Below are 17,998 nucleotides of genomic sequence, written 5' to 3'. Positions count from 1 at the left end.
TAACATGTTATCTCCCCTCTACACTGTTCATTACGGTAAATGTGCTTCTACACTGTTGAATACGGCACGGTGTGCCGGAGGTTGGCGCATGAGCAGAGTGTTGAATCTGCGTGCGGGTGACGGTGATGGATGTTGTGGGAAACTTGGCCGTGCACTGAATAAAGTAGTACGAACTATAAACGTCGTGTTTATTTCAAGTAACAGTCCTGGTGGCCGTTGAGAGTTGCTATGGCATCCGTAAACACATTCCAGCTGCTGGAGATGACGGCGTTGTAGATAATTGAATATATTCGAATGCATTGCTTGATATTTGAATTCCGTTCGAATTAGATTTTTTTTTTAAATGACAGCCCTAACGGACAGTAATCATTTTTGTGTGTAGCCTACCGATTGAAAGATTTAGTGGACTGTTTACATGAGACGTTATCTAAACCGATTTGGTGTTTACATGTAATGACTTTCAATCGCAATCATTTTGTCACATAAGCAGTTTGTCTGCCACATCAAAAATGTCACCGCTGTTTTCTCCAGCAGCTGGAGTGTGTTAACTGTAGCCATAGCAACTCTTAACGGCCACCAGGACTAATACAGTATTATATTATAAGCTATTTAATTGTTTAAATAATCATCTGAGAAAAAAAAAAAATTCTGTCAGGCGCAGTTAAAGTAAAAACTGCCTGGGGCAATATACGCTGTGTCATTACTCCAACATTATCTTCATAACTTACGAAATAAAAAGTTAACCCCTCAGAAAAATTAACTTTCCTCTCTTGTCAACATGAGCGCGGCGTGTAAGACTGATTATTACTGAACGTAGACCGAACCTCGCAAAAGACTTTTAAAAATGCCGAGTTGAAATAAAATGCTGCGTCAGCTCAACCAATCAGCATGTTCAGCACTCAAGTCCCGCCCTCGAAAGTTCCTGAACTTTGAAAAAGTACTACCTCGCGAGCAGGGCCGTTTGGAGGGGGAAATATTTACCCGGAACTTTTAGACCCTGGTTCCTGCGGTCTAAACACACGAAGTACCACCCAAAGTTCCTGGTTCCTGGGTAAAGTTCCTGTGGTGGCAACGGGGCTTTAGTTAATAAAAATCCAGCTGTTCATGGTTGTTCATGTTAGTTCACAGTGCATTAACTAATGTTACCAAGATTTTAATAATGCATTAGTAAATGGTAAAATTAACATTAACAAAGATAAATAAATGCTTTATAAGTGCAGTTCATTATTAGTTCATGTTAACTAATGAACCTTATTGTACTCTCTGACCTCATTTACACTTTGAATTAGACACATTAGGGGAAGCATTTTAATAATCCTATTAATGCATATTTAAAAAAATGTACAATCGAATCCTATCGAATTTTAATGTGAATCGCCTCGAATCGAATAGTTTTGAATTTGTTTGAATTTGGCCAATATCGTTCTTGAGTCGTGAATCGAATCGATCCGCTGCCTACCCAAAGGTTCACAGCCCTAATTAAAACCCATTAACAACTATAGTGAGGTCCTAAACTTTTGAGACTACACTGAAAATCTGGATTTAAAATGGCTGTTTTGGACTGTACGTTTTACTACAATAATGTCAAAATTTGGGGCTCATTTTATTATTTTGTAATTTTGTTATGGTGGCATTTTAGGGGATAACTTGTGATCTAAACACTTAGAGGGTTCTGTTTCATGCCAACTTTAACCACACATTGATTTAATTTCCTCCCATCTTTATATGATCAGGTGCAGAGTAAAAATGCCTTAACAGTGCAGTGGACCCCATCAGATCACATGTTTCTGTATCAGCACATCACAGAGAGCCAAAGCTATTGGAAGGTTCTGTCTGCATCTCTAAGCCTAAGACAAAAGGATGAAACGGAGTCTGCAGCCTCTTCCTCTGGCATGTTAGTGTCTGTAGAGCTGGCAAGCAGTCAGTTTACCGCCCATGTGGCCGAGAACAACTACATCATCTTCCGTGCAGAAGCATTGTTGCTTTCAAAGCGGCCTGGAGCTGTGCTGATGAAGACTCCCCACTTGGTGTTCAACTTTGATGGCAATGATATCTTCTCCTTTTCTGGTGCAGAGTTGGAGATGCTGGATGACCTTGAGGTGATGCAACAGCACAGATCTCAATTCCCTTTCCTCCAAACATCTCTCAATCGCACCTGGCTCTTCACTGCACCTACCCTTGCCATTGAGTTCCCTTATCAGTACAACTTCTCTGACACTTTCGACAAGGCTATCAGTGTGCAGAAGTGGCTGAAGACCCTACACAGCGGTGCCGCCCCTCCGGTAGAGCCTTCTCGCCTGCCACCGGACCTGCTGATCCGCATCAACCAATTCTCCTTCGTGTTCCTGGACGACGTCTTTGAGATCAAACTGCGTGACAATTACGAGCTAATGAAGGACGAAAGCAAGGAAAGTGCGAAGCGCCTCCAGCTGCTGGACAAGAAAGTGGCTGACCTACGCAAACAGCACGGCGAGCTTCTGCCAGCCCGTAAAATTGAGGAGCTCTACACCTCCCTTGAGCGCAAGCACATTGAGATCTACATTCAGAGATCCAAGAGGCTTTACTCCAACACACCCATGCGCAAGTCTTTGCTCACCTGGACGGTGTCAGAGTTTGAACTGGTGGCACTTGCGGATCAGTCGTTGCACGGTCCTGAGCAGATTCGAGAGCAGCTTAGGGACATCGATGGCATCAGCCCCTTCCCAAGAGATGGCCTGCAGCTGGTGATCCAGTGGTGCCGTGCTTTTAAATTCAAGCTTAATGCATTTCTGGGTAAGTCAAGCATTCTTCAATATAGGAGTGTCCAATCCTGCTCCTGAAGGGCCAGTGTCCTGCAGAGTTTAGCTCCACATTACCACAGCACACCTCTCCTGTAGATCAAACTGTAGAGCATGGCGCCAGCAACTCCACTGTCATGAGTTCAATTTCCAGGGTATGCATGAATTGATCAAATGTATGCCTTAAATGCAATGTAAGTCACTTGATATAAAAGCACCTACCAAATGCATAAATAGAAATGTAAGTTTCTAGTAATCCAGAAGACCTCAATTAACTGGTTCAGATGTGTTTAATTGGGGTTGGAGCTAAACTTTACAGGACAGTGGCACTTCAGGTTTTTATTTTAATTTTAGAAACTTTTTTTTTTCAGTCTGGATTGTAATTTTAGTAAATTAAACTTTTAATACTTCAGGCCTGGACACACCAAGCCACTGGTTGGCCATCTGGTCGTTGGCATTCAATTCTGTGAATATTTTCATAACATGAGCCACTTAAAATATAGAATGTTATCAACATAATTGAGATTCAAAATGGTAAGCAAGCTGCTTTGTTTACATTTTGTATGTCTCATTTATCCTTGTTTTGTTTTATCCTTTTGAATGACAAATACAGACTATTGATACCTGCTGATATAGACAGTTAATTCCTTACATGCATACGCAGAACGCCCATGCTAGTTTGCAGTCAGCTGTAGCCTGTGCTGTGTGTTCAAGCGCAGCTTTTTGGTCCAGACACAGCTGACATGAGGCGACAACACCACTGGTTTTCTTCGCTGCTAGTGTGTCCCAGGCTTTAGAGTATCGGTAGAAACATGCAAACATCAAACTCTGTTGAAATCAACTGAGTGCTAATACAGAATTCTACTCTCAGTCAATTATGATTGTCTATGATAGCCAACATTTTCTTCTGTGGTTCAGTGCGGATTCGGGACTATCCTCGATACCTGTTTGAGATCAGAGAGTGGTCCCTGTCGGGACGCCTGATGGGTACCGAGCAAGATGGGCAGCTGAGAGCAAAGCGCAAACAGGTTGTCCAGCTCGGCCAGCCATGGGGTGATGTTACCGTTTACAGGAATATGCCACCACTAAAGTTCTACTACGATGTCCATTGTGAGTCACAACACACTTTTGATGTTGTAAGTCTGTAAAGTGATGGCACAACAATGACTTAACCGGTCTAATTCTTCCTACAGCGAATATTTCCCTCTATACCATTGTGTGGGGGCCATGCTGGGATCCTGCTTGGACGCTGATTGGCCAGGCTGTTGATTTACTGACCAAACCTACAGCTGACCCGTCCCCTCTACTGACCTGGTGGGATAAAAGCAGACTTCTTCTGCATGGCTGCTGGGTAATGGACATCGAACAGGCGAACCTGCACCAGCTTGCTACTGAGGTACTAACAAACTACTAACTGCTTAAAAAAAAAAAAAACTCACATGTATAAATCTAGTGTTGACTATAAAGTTTAATTTGTGTAGGACCCGTACAACACTACAGAGAACTTGCACTGGGAGTGGAGCAAGCTGAACTTTGACTGGAATCCTGGGCAGTTTGTCTTCAAGGGTGACCTGGACGTCAACGTTAGAACAGCCTCCAAGTACAAGACTAGTAGTTGCATTGTGTTGCATTCCATTAAAATGTGACTTATGTTTTAACAGTGTACGGTCTGTTTCTATACAGATATGATGATATCTGCTTCCTGCATCTCCCGAGCCTTTGTATGATCCTTGACCTCCAATGGCTATGCCATGGTAATCCACATGACCACCATGCCATAATGGTCTGTGCTACAGAGAACATTGCGGATGTCACCTCAGTCCAGCCACATGACTCCTACAGGGCCTTCCGTTCTGAAAACCTCAACCTCTCCATCACCATGGACCTCGACCAGCACTGTTGCAAAAGTTAGAACTGTAGACTTTTTTTTAAAATGCTGACAAAGGCTGGAAAACACCACACAACTTTTAAAATTGGAACAGATAACTAAGCATCATACACTTGCCAACTTTGTAAATGGTTACAGAGAAAACTGTGCGTCATACATTAAACACGCAGACTTTCAAGTAAAAAAAAAATCTATCACCTCGAAGGATTCAAAGCCAAAATCGGAGTCTGTGCTCATCATCCACTAAATGAATTTCTGTATAATCTGTCAACAAAAAAATCTGGGCAATAGTCATGTAGTGTATTCCAGCCTTATGGGTCATTTTCAACTTTGGTTTTAAATTGTGTCTATTTTTTCCCAGAGCCCTGTCAGCCCAGAATCCTCCTCTACAGCAGCACCCTGCGCTGGATGCAGAACTTCTGGGCCACCTGGACCAGCGTGTCCCGGCCCATCTGCAGAGGCAAGCTCTTCCACAGCCTCAGACCATCCCGCAGGAAGCTCGGACAGCACTACAAACAGATGTCCTACACAGCATCTTTCCCACAGCTACAGGTGAAAAAGGCTTCGGTCACACAATACTTTGTCTATCTGTCTAATTGTTCAAAATATTTTCATCTGTTGTCAGTTTGGATAGATAGTTAAGAATTAAATGTGATTTAAATAATATCTAGGTTAAACCTGTCCAAATGTTCATGTGCAGGTCCATTACTGGGCATCATTTGCTCAGCAGAGAGGCATTCAGGTGGAGTGCAGTAAAGGCCATGTCTTCACCAGAGGAGCACAGAGGCTCATCCCACAGGGTGAGAGAGCAAACTTCAGTCAATCTCTCTGCTTAACACACTGTTGAAATGTTCTTCTGAAATATTTGTTGCATGTTTTACAGCTGGCACTGTGATGAGACGACTGATCTCTGAGTGGAACGTTACTCAGATGGTGAGCGAGCTATCTCTGGTCACTGTGCACCTCATGGCCTCCACTTGGGACGAGACTGCCGACCACCAGATCAACGCCCAGGTTAAGAAGACCCATCTGCTCAGCCTGTCCTCGCTCAGCTACCAGAGACAGAGCAACCGCATAGAGGAGGTGATACACTACTCTTACATGATCATTTATCTACAGGAAATATTTCACTATATATTATATTATTTAACATGTCACTTAGATGGCAAATATTTGCCCCCAATGTGAGTACGTGTTCATTAACCGACAAACTAATATCAGTGATATCAATCTCAGGAGGTGAACTCAAAAGACGAGACCAATGCTTCCTACACGCACAAGTTGTGTTTAGTGGACCTGCGGGCATCTTGGACCACTACCAACAGGAACATCGCCTTTGGGTTGTATGACGGCTATAAGAAAGCAGCCGTGCTGAAGAGGAACCTCTCCACTGAGGCTCTGAAGGGTCTGCGAATTGACACTCAGGTGCAGATGAAAAAGCTAAAGCGCTCCATGTCCAGCTACTCCTCAAACAATGCTCCCGCTACACCAGTCATCACCACAACCACCCGCCCAGAGAAAAGTCAGAATGAAGGTAGTCTCTTCTTTTTACTGTCGGCTCAAAAATGTGGTGTATGTTGTAGCTCATTTGTGAGGTTTTATTATTCCAGTTCTGAAACTGGCAAGTCTTCAGTCTACCTAGGCTTTCTTTAACCTAGTTCATCTGCTTTTTTGATCCTTTTTAGGAACCTCTATGCTGCAGAAGCTTATCGAGGAGACTGATAAGTTTGTGGTCTTCTCTGAAGAGGACGCGGGAGTGTGCGACCAGCTCTGTGGTATTGCCGCTTGCCAAACTGATGACGTTTACAACCGCAACTGGTTCATAGAGCTTGTCAACTGTCAGGTACAAACAAAGCAGTGACCCATAGTGCAAGATACTGTTTTAGCAGATCTAAACATCTTCCCATGTGCGCTGTGTTTAGATGATGCTGCGAGGCACGGAGACTGCTGGCTGTGTGCTGGTATCTGCAGCCAAGGCACAGCTACTGCAATGTGAACACCATCCCGCTTGGTACAGTGATACACTCAAACAGAAGACTACCTGGACATGCCTACTAGATGGTATGCAGTATTTCGCCACCATGGAGCAAAACCCCTCTGAACAAGAAGACTGGCAACTGTGGCTGGAGGTTAGTTCAGAAGTCCAGAATCCAGATATCACTCTAATACGGTTTATGATGTACTACAGCAGTCAAATCCTATTTTGTGGACCTACAGGTAAAGAACATTGAGGAGCACAGGCAGAGGAACCTGGACTCAGTGCAGGAGCTGATGGAGAGTGGCCAAGCTGTCGGAGGCATGGTCAGCACCACCACAGGTGTGCATTTTAAAGTGCTCATATTAAGTTCATCATTTTATTTTTGGGGGCTCCACACATCAAAAAAAAAATTACAGTAAATTGCTGAACCACTTCTTTTCACACTCTTCTGATCACTTTAAAGCCCGCCTTTCCAAAAAATCCAGTCTGCTCTGAATGATCGGCTGGCCCAGTCTTTTGTGGTTAGTCAACTGTTTAGACTGTGTTTTGCATTTAATACCCTAACAACTGCTTAGAATACCCTGGCATAGCAGCTTGTTAAAAAACACTCGGAAAACCCAAAACCACTTTAAAGCAAGTCACTCAATAGCCATCTTGGTAATTCCCCCTGAACTTTCATTTTTGGATCTGACATATTAGCCTTGGCACACTTCTTGCACAATGAAATGTCTGTTAAATCCACAAGAGAAGAATGCTCACGAGTGCCCCCTTTGTGATCGCTATGTGCCCTTGATGTGCACTTCTGCCAAGCCTTTAATAAGATGAGCTCCGCAGCAGATTTCTACCCGACTGTCAAAGTGGCATTGTGTAACAAAAGTGTAGACTTGGAGGAAGGCAGTAAGGGCTTTGAATTCCATTTGGGTCAGATGAACTAAGAAATCAACTTTCCCTTGAGATTTTGATATATAAAAGGTCATGGTAATATAAGAATACCTTTTAAGTTTCAGAGCTGAGAACTTCCTTGTTAGTCAAAGAAAAGCTTTTATAGACACCAGGCCCAGATAACGATAGTGTTCGCATCTTGACGTCATCTGTTGCGAAACACCGCCTCTACAGAATAATAAGCACATTAAGTTCAGTAGCCCCGCCCACCGACTCAATCGGCTCACGCTAGCCATCAGCAATTAACATGCCGAAGAAGATAGCAAGATATTGCACTATTCCTGTTTGTGGAAGAACAAAGTCGCTGCATAAGCTTCCTTCGGATCCTAATGTGTAATACTTCATTTATTTTTAATGAAGTTCTAGCTCACGTGGGGAAGACATTCTAAACGTGTTTGCTTCATTTCACTGCGGAATCGTATGTCTCAGGTTGATGCTGATTTGCAGACATATTGAGATTAAAACACAATGTTGTGCCTTCTATATTGGATCAGACAGGAATGGTGCAACACACTTAAGTGAGTAAAACATCTTTTTATATGTAATAGTTAGGGCTGTAGCCTGTAAAGCCAGACCCACATCAAGATGTTTGGTCTGGAAACCCACCATAGACAGGGCTCAATCCGAGGGGTGGGATAAACGGTTGTCTTTCAAACTCCCTCTGCACGCAATAGGATAGCGCTACCACCAACCAGAGCAACGAAGGTGAAACAGAGCTCGCTGATAGATTAAACATTCACCGTATCCGGTCGGCTAAACTCCGAACACATCTTCCCTTTTTAAGAATGACTTCAGTGCCGTTCTTTGTTATTTTCTCAGAGAAAAGCTCAACTCTAAGTCTTCCAGAGTCGCGGTCAAAGCTGATTCGAAAGACCGCTGCCGTTCGCCAGTTTCTGTGTTTACTAGAAGCACTCAAACGCAGCTCGGCCGTCGTCATTATGGCCCCGCCCGCCGACTCTATACACGATGTGATTGGCCCGTCCAGAGTGAGGGGAATACTGCTCAGAAGGGTATTGAGAGTTCCTAGACGACACTTGCAGCCAGATTAAATTTGCTGCCGCTAGGGTGCGTCTAGATTTCTAGGCTATTAGGGCTTGGCACCGAACGATGATACTTTTATGGTTTCAAACGCAGCATAAATGATGCATCTATTAGGCAGTCTATTAGTAAAAGCACTTTTTTTTCTGTTCTTCTTCAAAACAAAAAGTTGCATCATGAATGATACAAGCGTGTAGCCCGGTACGTTAAGTGTGAGGCCAGCGAAGGAGTAGGGAGGGGGGACAATCGTGCTTGGGGAAATACTTGACAGATAAGTGTAATTTCACTGCTTAAACTGAATGCATCTCCATAACGTTGATTAACACTTTATGTTAGTTTGTGCTAGTTTCGGTTGCATATGGTATCGGAAAAAGTATCGTTAGGAACCAGTATCGAAACTGAGGTTCGAAATTGGCACCGGATCGAAAGATTTGAACAATACCCAGTCCTAGCAATAGTAGTCCCGGGGTTGTGTTTTCTAGACGAGCTACCGAAACTTAAGCCCCTCAGCAGGTTGGTGAATCTCAAATAGTGAAATAATATTCCTTTCTTGATCTGGGCGCGCACATATGTGCGTGTTTGTGTATGTGCTCGTGCTTATATCCACCGATCGGGCGGGCCAAGTAATACAAAAATAATATTCCAATCAATCGCGGATGGATGAGCAATAAATCATTGTGTTTGTTTGATAAAGACATTTACGAGCCCTGTGAGAGAATCCCGGTTGCCGCTTCAAATCATTCCCTCCCTCGTGAACTAAACTGACAGGGGAGCTGAAGCACATTAATTATGCAAATTGTATCTAATTCTAGCCGTCGGTGTTTACTTCCAAGTCTCCAGTGCGGCACGCCCATCAAAACCATAGAGAGCCTCAAAACCAGTGTAGAAAATAGCATATTACTTATTAGTTATGATGTTTTTGAATGTCAAAACATGCAGATGTCATTAGTTAACCTTAGACAACAGTATAAAAAAATGTAAAAAGCAAATTCATGACACCTTTAACTAGGGCTGGACGATATGGCCAAAATTTATATCACAATATATTTCTTAATTTTGGTCGATACGATATAATTTCGATATCGATATGAACTATATAAAAGCTTTAGAAAAACTACCAAGAACTGCCACAAGGGATTTCTGTACCTACCAACTTCTGAAAAATTAATTTGCCAAGTCTATAAAACCTCCTCCTATAAAACTATATACTATTTTAGAAATAAAAACAGTACAAATAAATTAATGTTCACCTTTTATTTGTATTTAGCCTTTATACGAACAAGAAATGTGAAATCACCGTCAAATAAACATAAAACTCTCACTTCGCAGACGCTATTGAGCATTTTCTTTTAAGTTTTAAATTTCAGTGAAGAACAAGCGCTATATTCTCCTTTTATGCAAAACTATTGACCGTTATCTACTGATGCACAAAAAATAAATAAAAGAAGACTCAATTCAGTGGCCTATTTGTGCTCTGTTTGAGATGAGTGCACGCTGCTTTTTGCAAGGCTTTAAACACAAGCAAATGATACATTTTTGTGAAGCCATGTCTGACCGTCTTTCACAAGCTTTGAAATGTAATTTAAACGAGAATTAACGCATTGGTGTTAATACATGACATTGTGTGCAAATGTGGAAAGTATTTTTGCACATAATGCGCACCGTTATGAATTCCCGTGCAGCCGCGCCCACACGGATTATACTTTCACTTTAGAATGATTATCAATTTGAGAGTAATCTGATTGAATGGTGTGTTTAATATTAACATCAATACTGTTCTTAATGAAGAACAGAACAGAACAGTATAGTACAATGGCAATCTTGTTTAAATAGGCGCTTTTACATTTAGTTTTGAACTTCTAGTAAACTGAATCTTCCGCCGTATATGGTCAGCTTCTCACTCGTGATAAATGAAATCTGATTCCTGCCGCTGGTCTGAGCTCAGTTCATGGCGTCTGTTCGCTAACTGAACGAAATTGTATTTATTTATTAGGCTACTGTAAAATAATCAAAACGATATTGATGCCTGTTTATGATTTCATACAGCTATCTATAACGAAGTCTTGACATCATATCCGGGAGAAGTCAGTAAATTCGAGTAAAATCACAGGCTTTGCTTATCCCGTGTGAATGCGCCACGCAAAACTCAGATGTGGGAGAGTAATTTCTAAATCACAGAGGTCCCTATAGAATAGATAATACTAATCCCGTGCGAATAGAGCTTTAGATAGCCGAACCACTTCCACGCCACTAAAGAAAGTTAGTCTTTCTTCTCTTATCAACTATTTCTTTCTTCTTACTTGTGGAAGCTCGTTCAGTCACATTTGTGTTGCGGTCAGGGAAACTCTCTTTGTAGCTAAAACGTGCCGCGTTGGATCTATCAGCCTATTACTGCTGAGCACTGGCTGCGTGTCCGTGGTGTATGTCATCACGCAAGAAGCCAATCGTGTTCTGCTCTTTCTGATGGCTGCGCCCTGAACGTCAGTCACATCGAAATATCGGAAATGTGTTTCACCGTTCAATCATATCACCGTTATTGAAAAAAATTATATCGCGATATATATATTGATATTGAATTATTGTCCAGCCCTACCTTTAACCATTTCCTTTGGCTCTGATTTAGATTGGAACCAGCCGTCTCAGGTGCAGGAGACCCAGCAGGTCCAGCGTATCATCTCTCGCTGTAGCTGTCGGATGTACTACATCGGGTACAGCCACGACATTGACCCTGAACTGGCCACCTCCATCAAACCACCAGAGATCAGTGACCGCCATGAAAAGGAAGACCTTTTAAAGAAACAGGCTGGTACGTGATCTCAAGCAAAACAGGAACTGACTTAAGATTCTGTAAGTTGTTCAGTCAGAGCTAAAAAAAAAGTGTTTTGTTCCGGTCATATCAGGTGCAGTCGACACCTTCACCCTCATCCACAATGACTTGGAGATTTCCACCAATCCAGTGCAGTACTCCATGATCCTGGACATAGTCAATAACCTGCTGCTCCACGTGGAACCCCGACGCAAGGTTCGAACTGTCTGTAATTGTCTGCAAACCAATTTAGGAATGAGTTTTTGTGTTTTTGCTAATTGCCCATATATTTTGCTTTATTTAGGAGCACAGCGAGAGGAAGCAGCGTGTGCGATTCCAGCTGGAGATCTCCAGCAACCCTGAGGAACAGCGTAGCAGTATCTTGCACCTTCAGGAGGCGGTACGTCAACATTTGGCTCAGATCCGGTGCCTGGAGAAACAGATCTACTCCAACATGAGGGTTAGTGCACATCTTCATTCTAGTGTGTTCAGTTTCACGCCAGTCATGAGCCATCTGCATAGCTTTCCATTGGAGATCATGTCCTCCAAACTACTCATGCACAATTTAATTTGATCTGATTCCATACAGTCCCAATCAGAGGAGTTCAGAGGAGACGAGATTTTAGATATCAACCTGCGCCTGCAGAATCAGCTCAACCAAGAGAAGACGGACATGCAGATGAAGAGTGAGGAGCTCAACATCCTTATCCGGTTGGTCACCATCACAATTTTAGAAGTTGCAGGGTGTCCGCGGGGTTTTAAAAAGTATTAAAAAGTGATAAATCAAAATTGTCAAATTTAAGGCCATTAAAAGTGTTAAATGTGGTCTCAGAGGTATTATTTTTTTCCAAATTAGGTATTATTTTTTCAGACTATCAGGTGTCCTATTCTGATTGAAATTCTATCTGCGTTCGCGTTAGTTCGTTTAAATATGGGCTTTAGCATATCGGGGCACATAATCAAAGATCTTTTGTCTCCGTCTCAACGTATGTTTGATGCTGACGTCATATTCAGTGATCGTTCGGCATCAGCTCAGAACACTGCGCGCTCAACAGAAGTGGCTGGCTTACGTTTTATTTTAGACTTGCTTCAAGGCATATCTTCAACGACTATCCTCATAAGGGCAATCTTAAATGATTTATATAAAGTCTAAAATGACAGTAGTAAACAGTGAGATCTGCGTGTCTGTCTGCTCTTAAAGGGACAGCAGCCAATAAAGCTTCCTGTCAGGGAACAGAGACTTGCTGCTCTTTACTAAATAACTTTTGTAGCTTTAATAAGGATTAACTATTTAATTTATAGTTTATGCAGTGCAGACTGCATATAACTTTGATAACTTTATTACATTTCTGTATATTTCCTAACTAAGACAGGAAGGGCAGGAGTAAACATGATATTTATTATGGGTTTATGTTAGCATTGTTTTAAGTTTACTCAAATTAAAAACTGTTATATTTTTGAAGCCTAATAATAAATGTAAAATATAAAAAAAAATCAGTAGCTGTATTAATATCAGTAATACTGGCCTTAATTCATAAAAAGATGCCATTTAAACAAGTATACCATACTGTCTTTATGTTGTTTCTACATTAATTTGATTAACTGTGAAATTGTTATATTAAAAAATATATTAAAAACATACAAAAACATTTCTTTTTTATTGCGACTAATCACAGAAAAAATGTTGATCTAGTTAAAGTTTTTAATCGATTGACAGCACTAGTTTTTAGTATTTTGTTAAATTCAACAACTTATCACAGTTATAGAAATGTAATATTTGGCTCAGGTTTTGTTGTTGGAAAAAAAACACTAAATAATTTAATTGCTGAATCACCAATTATTAATTGAAATCAAATGTGTATGCAGTAATGCTTCTCCTTAACCAACCTTTGTGAATGTTGAAATCTATTTTACTGTGTCTGAATGATAACTTATAACAGATTTCCTCCTGGTGTCGATTCTAAATATTATTTTTTGTATGTTATATATGTCAAAATCTGTGTAAATAATAGAAAGGTTGCTGATTAACACTTGCAATTCAGTGTCGTGATGGTTTTAAAAAATATTCTTAAGGTAGTAAAAAAGGTATTAAAAAGTAGTAAATTTAACTTAAGGATTGCTTTATATACCCTGAGTTGTCTATCATTCATTGACAATATTAGATTAAAATGTTTAGATATATCAAAGTTCTTTGCTCCCCCTTTAGGTGTTTTAAGGACTTCCAACTGCAAAGGGCAAACAAACTGGAGCTGCGGAAACCCCCAGAAGACGTTAGCGTTGTGCGTCGTACTGAGATCTACTTCGCTCAGGCCCGCTGGTGTCTCACGGAAGAAGATGGACAGTTGGGGATAGCTGAGCTTGAACTGCAGAGGTTCATGTACAGCAAGGTACGTCTGCAAGGACTCATAGAGGTTTTGGTTGAATTTGCTGAATGTTCTTTGCTAATCATTGGTAAAATGTTAGCTTCTAAGTATGTAACTTTGCATGATTGTTCTCTTCCACAGTTAAATAAGTCTGATGACACAGCAGAGCATCTCCTGGAATTGGGCTGGTTCACAATGAATAACCTGCTTCCCAATGCTGTGTACAAGGTACAGCTGCTTAATAATTTCCAACGGATGTCAAAGTGGGCGTAGTAGTTAAAATACGAGAATAACATGACATTATTTCAGATGTGTCACTGAATATCTATTGTTATTGATCTCAACTTGTTTTGACACATTTAAATGCAGACTAAACTAAGGCCTATATAGGGGGCTGGTTTAGTGCACATTTTTATTTGGTGCCTTTTTTCTTTTTTTTAAAGGGAGCAGGACGGTCTACTAATTGTCCAACAGCCCACTAGTCTCTTGGTTAGAGGTCAACTAGACGAATAGATATCCTTTTAGCTGTAATATTTAAAGTAACATGCTAACAATATTCTATTTTGACAACGAATTGACTTGTCGACCATCCTGTCCCCTGACAGTCACCTAATTTATTAGTTGTCCAACAACCAACTAGTCAATTAGTTAGAAGTCAACTTGACAATTAGTTAACATTTGAACTGTAATTAAGGTTTTATATTAACAATATTCTAGTTTGACAAATAGTAGACGGTCACCTAGTTTATTAGTTTCCCAACAACCATCTAGCCACACATACAGCTGTTTAGTTTACCACAATTTTATGGTTTCATGTAATCAGCATTGAGGTTATTTGTCATTTTTAATTATTCTTAGCAAATTTTATACGATACATTTCATGTAAATTATTGTTGATGAGATCAATGTTCCTGATATTATAATCCACTATAACAGTGCCTATACTGTACATCCCTTAGAAACATGCTGGATCTGTGTTTTGTAGGGGTGTGACAATACACTTAGCCCATGAGACGAGACGATACACCATATTGTGTTCACAAGAACGAGACAATATTTCAACACTATTTTTAAGAAATCTTCATGACAAAATATATAACTGGAAAAATGGTTTAACTCGACTGAAAGTCACAAAAATGCTAAACATTGCAGGTGCATATTGAAATGTTTTAACTAATATAGGGCTGTCACTAATGATTATTTTGGTTATCAAGTTGTAGTTGTTTTTTTGGGGAAATAAAACTAGACTTAAGTGAATAATAGCATTTAAAATGACTTAAAATACATATAAAATAACAACCATGCAATAATAATTGGTTTAAATAAAGGATCACAAGCAAGTTATCATGTGGTGGAACAAGACAGTTGTTCAACTTATGTGCATATTATGTATTATAACAAATGCCTAAAGAGGGTGCCAACGATGGTTGTTGTTACTCTTTACAACATGATCAAGTTTTGTTTTTAATATTGGTCAAACAACTTTTAATAATGTCAATTTATCTTTAATATTTGGTCATTTCTTATGATAGAGATGGTACAGCCACTGTAATTTCTTGAACAAGAACATGTGGACATTACAACATGCAAACTCAAACTGCAATCACGATAAACACTTATTTAGAAAAATATGAATGTGTTCTCCTGTGTTGGCGTAGGTTTATTGACTATTTGAAAGCTGAGAATCTTTGCTTTGCGATGTTTTTGTGGCGTGAAAACACGAGTCAGCTAATCTCCTCAACGAGAAAAATCAATACATATAGTATTTAATATCGCAAGATCTTGTGGCATGAGATTTCATCACACCCCTAATGTTATGTTAACATGACCCTAAGCCAGCCTAATTAAACAGGGATTCCAACTAGTCATTCAGTCAACTCAAGTTAATTTCAGCATTGTACACATCTCTTCTATTTGTTAATCTTATAACTCTGCTTGGTTTCTCTTGTGCAGCATGTAAGGGTATGTATGGAGTGGGTAAAATCCTATGTTTGTTAGTCCGACACCTTCATCCTCATCCAGACATGCCTGCTCAGAGTTTTTATGTTCCTGTTTGGATAAAATTCACCTGCATTTTCGCTTGTGGTCTGATATTGCAGGCTAATGGCATTTCCTACCACTGTTACACCTTTTGTCTCATTGTTTCATATTTTTACATTCGTCCAATCATTTTTGTTTGAGTTTGACCAGCAGGATATGTAGCCATGTCCATGCTTTCCTTTGTTTCATGGTTTGCTGCTAATTAAATACATCTACTAGAGTCAAGTTGGTGTAATTGTGCTAATGTTCTGTGTTGTAGGTGGTTCTGCGTCCTCAGAGCCCCTGCCAATCAGGACGCCAGCTTGCCCTACGCATTTTCAGTAAGGTCCGCCCCCCAGTTGGAGGGATTTCCGTCAAAGAGCACTTTGAGGTCACTACCGTGAAATCCAGTGCTGACACTGGAGGATCTTAATCACACATATATACTGTATGTCCTCCTCTTTCTAAAAAATGTATTTTCTTTTGTAGGTTAATGTGGTACCACTCACCATTCAGCTCATGTACCAGTTCTTTAAGAGAATGATGGGATTTTTCTTCCCCGGAAGAAATGTGGAAGAAGAGGAAGTTGGGGATGAGGAAGACAAGTTCAGACTGGTTACTACAGGTTTGTCAACTTTTCTTTCTTGACAATATCATATGAGGTGAGGTGACCTTCCTACCACAAAAGGGATACTCAACTATGTTCAGCTATATCACAAAGATATCTTGGAAAACATATAGAGAGAGAGAGAGAGCGAGAGAGAGAGTTCGTACAAGAATTAGGGGCAAAAGCAGATCTTCTTATAAAGACATATTTGGTCAATTTGAGTATCACTGTTCTACGCCATTCTGTTTCTGATGAACTGATACACTCTTTTTCTTTACATTCCTGTTTTAACTAATCTCTGCACTCGCTGTACTGACATCAATAGTTTGCCCCATGCCGATCAATATCAGTTTACATTGATTCTTTTTCTCCATTCCTCTTTTTTCCCTCTGTTCTCCTGTGAGGGTATTAGATTGCTGTCTGTTGATGTTATGCCACACTGATGGCCCATCCTTGGCTATTAAAAGCTCATCGCTCCTTTGACATTGAAGTGTTTTGTGTCTGGTATTGCTTCAGGGTGACTTTCGTGCACATTGAAGTGGTGAACTGGAGGGGCCGGTCACACAGAATGTGTTTTTTCCGTTCCACTGTGCTTCTTTTCCATTGTTTTTCAATATAAAATACTTGCTAGACAGACCTGTGCTTGCATCTCGCGTCTTTTGCAGTGATTCAAACGTGACGTAGCATTCTAAAAGTGCGGAGCTCAAGTTAAAAGTTCATCTTGTCTCTAGACCTTGAACTTTTTTTTATGTTCCACTGACCTGCATATGTTTTTTTAACAGTAAAAACTGTGAAAGGGCCCTAAGGCTTGTTTTCTTGAATCACAGGTGTCGTGAAACCCAGGCAGCTCTCCGAAGACTCCATAGCAGGGCTTGGACCCGGAAAAGGGGTCACGCAAGGGTTAAATCGAACCGCTGGAGTCAGGAGGTCTTTTCGCAAACCACCTGAGGTATTTTTTTTAATGAGATGACAGTTTCCTAAGTCCGCTTAGGAAAATGATTTGTTATCTAACCTCTAAATCTCTCCCCATTCAGCATCCAGTTGATGACATTGATAAGATGAAAGAGAGAGCAGCCATGAATAATTCTTTCATTTACATCAAGATTCCTCAGGTTCCCCTCTGCGTCAGTTACAAGGTTGGTCCTGGCAATTTTTATAATGTTAAAAGATTTCTATTAAAATGTTAGTTCACCCAAAAATGAAACTTCTGTCATCATTTACTCAGATCCATGTCATTTCAAACCTGCAAGATTTTTGTTCGTCTTCGTACCACAAATGAAGATTTTTTTTAAATGAAATCAGAGATTTCTGACGCTCCATTGACAGAAACTACCACTTTGATGCTTAAAAAAATTCATAAAGAGATCGTAAAAACGAATCCATATAAATTGAGCGGTTGGGTTCAAATTTGATTGAATTTCACATTCACAAATAAACATTGATCAGCGAACATAATCATAAGCTTAACCTGCAAACTTCTTTGTGGAAGCTCAAACATACAGAGCCCCTAAAGGACATGCATTGATGAATGTTTCTATTTGAATAAAAGCCTAATTTAAATCAGTTTATCATATAAAGTG

The 17,998-nt window shown here is 40.4% G+C and overlaps 1 protein-coding gene across 5 annotated transcripts in view; it reads left to right on the top strand.

Annotated features, from left to right (window-relative positions):
* LOC137084702 (bridge-like lipid transfer protein family member 2) overlaps window positions 1-17,998 on the top strand; it is a 33,618-nt gene that overhangs the window by 13,951 nt on the left and 1,669 nt on the right. For 4 of the 5 annotated variants that reach the window (XM_067451093.1, XM_067451092.1, XM_067451094.1 and 1 more), the window contains 22 exons: window positions 1,734-2,772; window positions 3,696-3,887; window positions 3,971-4,173; window positions 4,259-4,377; window positions 4,461-4,684; window positions 5,027-5,217; window positions 5,366-5,465; window positions 5,549-5,748; window positions 5,902-6,199; window positions 6,351-6,508; window positions 6,588-6,794; window positions 6,883-6,982; window positions 11,247-11,429; window positions 11,524-11,645; window positions 11,734-11,889; window positions 12,019-12,140; window positions 13,636-13,816; window positions 13,934-14,020; window positions 16,092-16,202; window positions 16,301-16,436; window positions 17,246-17,367; window positions 17,453-17,554. In XM_067451093.1, coding sequence (XP_067307194.1) covers window positions 1,734-2,772; window positions 3,696-3,887; window positions 3,971-4,173; window positions 4,259-4,377; window positions 4,461-4,684; window positions 5,027-5,217; window positions 5,366-5,465; window positions 5,549-5,748; window positions 5,902-6,199; window positions 6,351-6,508; window positions 6,588-6,794; window positions 6,883-6,982; window positions 11,247-11,429; window positions 11,524-11,645; window positions 11,734-11,889; window positions 12,019-12,140; window positions 13,636-13,816; window positions 13,934-14,020; window positions 16,092-16,202; window positions 16,301-16,436; window positions 17,246-17,367; window positions 17,453-17,554 — 4,353 coding nt within the window. Of the gene's footprint in view, window positions 1-1,733; window positions 2,773-3,695; window positions 3,888-3,970; window positions 4,174-4,258; window positions 4,378-4,460; window positions 4,685-5,026; window positions 5,218-5,365; window positions 5,466-5,548; window positions 5,749-5,901; window positions 6,200-6,350; window positions 6,509-6,587; window positions 6,795-6,882; window positions 6,983-11,246; window positions 11,430-11,523; window positions 11,646-11,733; window positions 11,890-12,018; window positions 12,141-13,635; window positions 13,817-13,933; window positions 14,021-15,745; window positions 15,766-16,091; window positions 16,203-16,300; window positions 16,437-17,245; window positions 17,368-17,452; window positions 17,555-17,998 lie in introns of those variants that run through there. The other variant, XR_010906782.1, reaches the window with a different exon arrangement.

The sequence above is a fragment of the Pseudorasbora parva genome, chromosome 8, assembly GCF_024679245.1.
Source record: "Pseudorasbora parva isolate DD20220531a chromosome 8, ASM2467924v1, whole genome shotgun sequence".
Taxonomy (NCBI): Eukaryota; Metazoa; Chordata; class Actinopteri; order Cypriniformes; family Gobionidae; genus Pseudorasbora; species Pseudorasbora parva.
The sequence above is the reverse complement of the archived record's forward strand: the minus strand, read 5'-3'. Positions and strand labels throughout refer to the sequence as shown.